The following is a 7,746-nucleotide window of genomic DNA, read 5'->3' as shown; positions in this document are numbered from 1 at the left end:
AAATTCTTGATGGCTACACACTGGAGCAGGTATAAACAACTTTTTACATTTACAGAACTGAAATGAATCTGACATAATGGCTATTAAATAACTTACTATTCAGTATTTCACAAGACTACATACACAAAATGAACATGATATTTACACAAAAGCACCCATTTTTTGGATCATATAGCACCATTTCATGACGCATGTCTTACAGATGTATAAACATATAGCAAATATGAAAAACAATATTTAAAATTTTGAGTCAAGACATGGTCACATCTTCACATAGTTTTCTTAGAGAAGTATTATTCTTCAACGCGATTATCTAAAAACATTCATGCTAGTCAATACACATCTCTACCATCATATAGAACAGTGATATCATCATGCCAACAGCCTTCACTCTACCTGATATGCTAGTTTGTATGAACCTGGCAATTCCTTGTGGTATATAAACGCCATCTCTTTCTCTGGCCAAGAGCATATTACCATACAGACAGGCATAGGATATCCTGTACGATATAATTATCTTCATCTTTGTCCCAGTCGGAAGGACAACAAACAATAGAAATTATCACCAGTCATTCAAATGAGTGAGTGAGTGAGTGAGTGAGCATTGTCTCTAGCATTGAGAGCAGGAATTGTGGGACAAAAACATTTGAGAGTTTCACTATGCTGCCCCAGGTACCATTGACAGAAGACAAGGACATGGTTGAACCAGAGCAAACTGGTTGTAACTCCACAAAATTGTGCTGTTTCTCTCTCTTTTCTAGTTTGTTTTGGATGGAGGTAAGTGATGACACCAACGTCATTTCCTGGCCTTGGGAGACAGACATACAGTCATATGGTCCTAGACTGGCCAATGCTACCCAGTATGCAAACACACACACACACACACACACACACACACACACACACACACACACACACACAAATTTCCTCTTTCTCTCTCACACACACAGACAGATTAACAGAAATGAAGTGCACTACTGCCCTAAATTAATCAAAACAATGCTTGCTAATTGCCAATGGTCTAACAAGGCACGATAGCAGGCAACAGAGCAGCAGGTCTTTCTTGCATAAAACCAAGACAAACTGAGTCACAAAGTGAAAACGGAACAGGCTGCGGTAGTATGTGGTGAAAGAAGATGAGATTGATTGATTGACAGATAATACACAGACACACAGATACTAGGTGAAGAGGCAGATGACATTGGAAGGATACATACTGATAGACATAAAGACAGATATGAAAGGAGGAAGAATGATTGAATGAAAGACAGATAAACAGACATATAGACAGATAGATAAGAAAGATAAAGAAAATGATACCACTTGATGAAGAGCTTAAAGTTTTATGTCTGATCAACTTTATGTAGAAAAAAAAAAAAAACAATCTCTGGAATTTGTTGATATGATTTAATGACACAGGGTGGGTAGTCAAACATACCGTCACGCAACACACATTCTGAGTTCCTTCTCACACGAGCTTTCGGCTCGCCAAGAAACTTAAGTTAGCACTGGGGATGTCTTCTGGAAAAATGCAAATGACTGTGAAGCAGACTGTTCTTGCATAGACACAAAGACATAGAGGGGTGGCATCTCCACTCCTCGGAGTTGGCCGTTTCTCTTCTCTCATGATAATTCATTTTAATCTAAGAATAAAGCCGTATGAGACACCTCTTGTTCATGCTGTGAAAATGAAACAAAAATGAAGTGTGTGGTCATCAGTGTTTACACAAGAACATAGAGGCACACTGGACATCAACTTCCTTTAAATCATGATTTCACATATTTGACATGACCTTTCCGAGAGAAAAAGAAATTTACCTTAATTTCGTATGGCAGTAACTTACAAGAATGCAGAAATTCACCAATCGTTTTGTCTTCAAACAGAGAAAGAGAATCAATAAAAGATTATGTGTATTTGCATAAAAAAATAGTGTTTTTGTCTCTTAGAAATTCACAGATTATTTTGTCTTTAAACAGAGAAAGAGAATCAATAAAAGATTATGTGTATTTGCATAAAAAAATAGTGTTTATGTTTCTTAGAAATTCACAGATTATTTTGTCTTTAAAAACAGAAAGAGACAATCAATAAAAGCTTATTTGTATTTGCATAACAAAGAGTGTTTGTTTTTAAGAATCACATACAAACAATGTAATAAATGATAATAATGTCATTCATGTAGAGACATGAATTCAAACATGTTAAAAGACATCCTGATGCATACCATACAATAAGCAGCTACTTCTTGTTGCACCTGGGAACGCCAAACTCAGTGAAGTTGTCAAACACACACTGACAAAGCTTCTGATACTTTCAAGACATTTTGCCAAGTAAAAAGAAAGCATAATGAAGCAATCTACACAGCCAGGCAATATGACTGGGTAGATGGAGCTATCTCAGAATCGATTGCAGCACAGACCCTCGTCTTCATATCTCAAGAGGTAGAGAATGCAACAAAAAACATGACGAATCTTTCTTTTGAAGAATATTAGCCAACAAATCAAAGTCAACAGTCAGAAGAGATGTCATAAATAATACAAAGACATATGAGAAACGCCATAAGGCCTGGGTACACAGACAATTAACTCTTCAGTCACACCTGCATCTCTTAAAACACAAATACTTTATGATGACATGATTCGAAGCTGAGAAACCACTGGACAAGTTTGGCAGTTATGTATAAAAATGCTATTTTATCTTAAATAAGTTCACTACATATTTCCACACTATTGTCTTTCATTTCTTAATGTTAAAAGAATGTGCAAAACCAGGGTCAAAGGTCAAACTTCAGTTCCACCTTCTGTTGTATTCTGTCCTTGATATTTGACCTCTAAGTTGACCTTTTTCACCTTGACCTGTGGCCTATTCACATTATCTATCTTGTGAAGATTAAGATTGCTAACTCGAACCGCTTTCTGAATGTCCATTTCTACTTCTTCTTCCGCTGGAGCCTTGGATGCTGCCTTGACGGAGGCCAGACTCAGCTTGCTGGCAGCTCGCTGACGGTTGGCCATCACTGGCTCTGTCCGCACCACATCTCTCCGTTGCTGGGCCCGCCTCCGGCGCCCGACCACAAACAGGACGACGAAGACGACAAGGACCACCACAACGAGCACTGATGCGATAGTCGTGATGTTCGACTGTGCCCCTTGGCCGACGTACTCCTCCTCTCCGAGATCATCCTCGCTGAGGAGGAGAGGGTGCATGTTGGTCCCGTTGGGGTTCGCGGTGCCCGCTGCCCTCTTGTCGATGGCTCCCATGATAGAACGTTTGTAGCGTGGTGCACCGTCGGTAGGTCCTATTGTATAGATTACTTGCATGTACCACTGATGCCCAGAATTCACCTAAGGGGAAAACGATATGAAAATCAAAACTTGAGCAATTTGACTTGGATGGCTCTGATTTTTCACAAAGTCACTACATCATGCCTCGAGTACATGGCCCTAAGTTTACTGTTTGACGAAGTTCATTGACATTCACCGCTGTCCAGAAAAGTTCGGCCTTTAACCGTCATTATGCCATGGAATATTTCATAATTTATTTCCATCCATTAACACACACACACATGCACACACACAAAAAACCCCAACATTACAATTACACATTTACGATGACATTTATATGGCCAGAAAGTTACATTTTCAGGTAAATTTTGGTGACTTTGACCTCGACCACTTCATTCCTATCACTTAGGTGGCTAACTGTTTATCAATTTCTATCCTTCTTACCAGTTGATATCACCAATAACACTGGACACTCTTGGCTGAAATAATATTTGAACCCCAGAAGAGTTACCTTTAACCTTGACCTTAGAATCATCACTGTCATGTCCATGCATCTAACATTCTGTTCATCTCTACCCTTGTCACAATACCACTTAACCTTTCAAGCTAAAATTAAGGATGAGAAGTGTTAAAAGTGCAGTTACCTTTGACCCTAACCTGTTGACCTCTCATTAGAATATCAATAACTGTCAATCTACTTCTACCATGTCTATCACACGATGCTTAACACTGCGGGAATTTGCCCAAAGTCTAATCAGCTAGTCAATGCTTCAAGTATTGTAGCATACCTGGGCCGTTGGTTTGTTTGTCTGTTTGTTTGTTTGTTAGTTAGTTAGTTAGTTAGTTTGTCCGTGTACAAAATAACTGAAAAAGTAGTAAACGGATTTGGATGAAACTTGCAGGAAAGGTTTAGAATGATACAAGTAACAGACGATTAAATTTGGTAGTGATCCAAGAATTTTAGGGGAATTTATGAAGGATTTTTTACATTTTGGCAGGTAGGGTCAATGAACTTGGGAGTTCAAGCTGCGTGTATTTGAGGTTTGCATGCGCGCACTAAAGTGCGTGCTCTAGTTTCTGCTAGGGTGAGGCGTGCCATGCAGCTGAGGGTTTATGACCTAATAAAGGCTTCTATATTGGGAAATCGGACGACTTTCAGCACACACTGCTATAAGTATGTATGGGTGGAAATCACCGATATCTCTATGGAAGAACAAGATCAGTGGTGGAAATGAGCTGCTTGTTTGGCTGAGGTCTGCGCTCTCAGAGTGCTTCCCTAGTTTTAACACTGCAGTTCCGTCTTTTCAACAATTCCTGCTTTGATGGCGTTGGGTTACTAGGTAATCAACTATTCCAGAATGAGGACATGAAGTGTTTATAAACCATAACTATCTTTGATGGATTCTAGGAAAAAGTACTGACAACATTTCGTAATAGCTGTCATAACCATAACTTACTATCTTTTCCCCCATGTATCTAATAATCAGATCTCTAAATATTTGAAGTAAACCGCAACCAATAACATTTACTTCATTATCAGCTAGATGAATGACATATGATACTTAAATCCCTTTCTTACTATATGATATGTCTCAATAATGTTTTTTCCCCTTTTATATCCTGACCTGTAAATATTTGCAGTACATAGTAAGCGATACATCTACTTTATTATCAGAAGAATGAATATCTATAATGAAATTCCCTTTTCAACCATACATTCTTTCTGCAGAATGTTCTGCTTCACCCTTTATTATTCAAAGATAAGTCATCTTATCTGTCAAATATAAGATAGTATTTTGGCTTGGTAACTTGCATTCCATTTCTGTCAGCTGTCAGTCAAATGAGAAATGTTTGTGTTGGAGTGGCCTGGTTAAAGGACAATTTCACCTTTAATATACATGTAGATTGAGAGAATGTAGTACATATTAGTAAAACACATCAGTGAAAGTTTCAGGAAAATCAGACAATCCCTTCACAAGTTATGAACTTTGAACTTTCATTGCTGCCATCACTGGATGAGAAAACTTCTACAGCTTGTGTTGTCAAATGCGTAGAGTGATATAAAGAAATACAACAAATTTTCACTTTTCTCACATAGTAAAGAGCACTTGACTTGCTCTCTTTTAGAAGGCAGGGGGGAATAATGTTACCCTTAAAACATGTCAGTAGCAGTCGAGGAAATGTGAAATTTTATGGAAGTCTCTTTGTAATGTTTTCCTTTTTATAGTTCTATGCATGTGACATCAAAAACTGTAGTAGTCTTCTATCCAGTAGTGACTGCACAGAAACTTTATAAATTCATAACTTTTGAACAATTTCTCATTTTCCTCAACTTTCACTGATGTGTTCTTCTATTATTGCTGCATTGACTCAATCCACATGTAAATTAAGGTGCTGTAAGTGGTGCAAACAGGTTTCACTCTAAAAAACCGATGCATTTTGGGGGGTGATTCTTTAGCCATTGTTATTGTTTTTTATGACTTCTTTCTCTTGAGTATTTGCAATTCAATGTTTTGTTTAACTCTTTATAACAATGAAATTTTACTTTGTTTTGACTCGAGATACAAAATAAATGCAAAGAAACAGAATATTGACGATAGGAGAAACAAATTAATCTTTTGTCTTGCGAAGAAATCACCACCACCACCACCACTACCACCATCATCATCACCACCACCACCACTTCCACCATCTTCATCACCATCACACCACTACCACAATCTTCATCACCACTACCAACACCACTACCACTACTACTATCTCTGTCAGCTGCTCCTTTCATACCTTGTAAAGAGGATCTACATTCATGGTGAAGCCATCAACACCTGGCATCTGACTGACTGTACGATATACCGGGCTGCTGCCTGCAAATGTGGCGTCGAACGGAACATCATTGAAATGGGGGTGGACCGCATCAGGGTTGCCCCGATCCTGAAAAAAAAAAGAAGAAAAACCATAAGAGGCATTACAGTTGGAAAAGATCAAGTCTACGTAAGATACTTGTAATAGTCTCGAGTGATCATCATACCAGATACAGTCATCATCTCAATCTCAACTTGTCACCACACCTAGCATCCCACTCTCGGTTTCCATGGAAACTCACCAGCAGCAGGAACCTGTGTTTGAGGTGGACGTTATCCTGCATGCACCCAAACTGGGGGCCCTCCTCGTAGACCGTGCCTGAGGGGTCGTAGTAGGGCACGTAGCCATCGTTGCCCGTGCAGATGAAGAGCTTCTGGATGGTGAGCCGGTAGGCGCGGTCCAAATCCTGGTCCGGATTCCACAAGACACGCCCAAAGATGGTTTGACCTGTCGCAAAAGTATAAGGTACCAGCAACCGATCAAATATAGCATCACCATTTGCTGTAATTTTGAATTTTATGGAGGTGTTACTGCATCTACAATGAATGATTACAAATGGTGATGGGTCTGTTGGTCATTATATACTAGTATCATCTGAAAGTTCAAGGACAACCACGAATATATCATCAGTTCCTTCCTGTCCGACCCCTCCATACACATTGATATGTTCCAGTGGTCTAAAAAGCTGTCACAATAAGGTTGTGCATCATGCTGCCGGATGGCTAATAGCTTTGTGACAATAATGAATGAGTGCATGGAAAAAGCAGTCACATCCATTCATTGTTGCCAAAGTGTACACATTATAAAAAGTTCTGCACTGGCAACCACGACATAACTTGTACTGAACACCATCAAACTATACATCACATAGTCAATATTCACTCTAATGTTCCTTTGATAAACATATGAACATGATGGATGCAATCTCTAGGAAAAGACCATGTTAATAAGTCACTGATTAGCTAGCAAAGACCTGTGCTCAGGTCAAAAAGGACCCTTCCCCCCCAAAAAAAAGAGAAAAAAGAAAAAAGAAACCTGTTTAACAAGAACAGCACCACAGCCAATGAGGGTTTCTTGTAGTTTTAAACAAAAATCCCTCATTTCATTGTCATGAGAATCAATTATTAAAAAAAAAAAGCACTATGTCTGGTTCTCTGAATTTTATGACAGGCTCATAGAGACAGTGCAAATCATCCATACTACGGATCTAAGGCTTGCCACATGGGACTGATGTAAATATCAATTCTCCATGATCACCATGTATCATGACGACAACACATCATCACACTTCACAACAGTGACAAAATTTGTCCATACATTTTGACGGAAAGGACAAAAGTAGCTCAGTTGCTCAAAACACAACAATCTGTGCTGTCGGTGCAGTGTACTATCGTTTAGTTTAGTTTTTGTTTTTGCTTCTTTTTTTTTCACAGCAGTTGGCCCCCCTGAGGTAGCGCATCAATGCTGCGGTTTATCTACCACAAGTGGAAGCGATTTGATAGGAAACAGGATATTTGGAAGGATAAATGATGAGCTGATGAGGAACACTCTTAGCACACCTCTTGGAAAGTTGCCAATGAACATAAACTGTCACATTATAAT

At 38.9% G+C, this 7,746-nt stretch overlaps 1 protein-coding gene across 1 annotated transcript in view; it reads right to left on the bottom strand.

Moving 5' to 3' along the window:
* Nucleotides 1–940: 940 nt before the first annotated feature.
* LOC140228817 (extracellular matrix organizing protein FRAS1-like) overlaps nucleotides 941–7,746 on the bottom strand; it is a 241,756-nt gene continuing 234,950 nt past the window's right edge. The window contains exons 66-68 of the mRNA XM_072309090.1: nucleotides 6,386–6,591; nucleotides 6,067–6,213; nucleotides 941–3,342 (exon numbers count right to left, since the gene is read on the bottom strand). Coding sequence (XP_072165191.1) covers nucleotides 2,779–3,342; nucleotides 6,067–6,213; nucleotides 6,386–6,591 — 917 coding nt within the window. The 3' untranslated portion in view covers nucleotides 941–2,778. The remainder of the gene's footprint in view (nucleotides 3,343–6,066; nucleotides 6,214–6,385; nucleotides 6,592–7,746) is intronic.

The sequence above is a fragment of the Diadema setosum genome, chromosome 5 (genome assembly GCF_964275005.1).
Source record: "Diadema setosum chromosome 5, eeDiaSeto1, whole genome shotgun sequence".
Classification (NCBI taxonomy): domain Eukaryota; kingdom Metazoa; phylum Echinodermata; class Echinoidea; order Diadematoida; family Diadematidae; genus Diadema; species Diadema setosum.
This window is presented reverse-complemented; position numbering and strand designations above follow the sequence as displayed.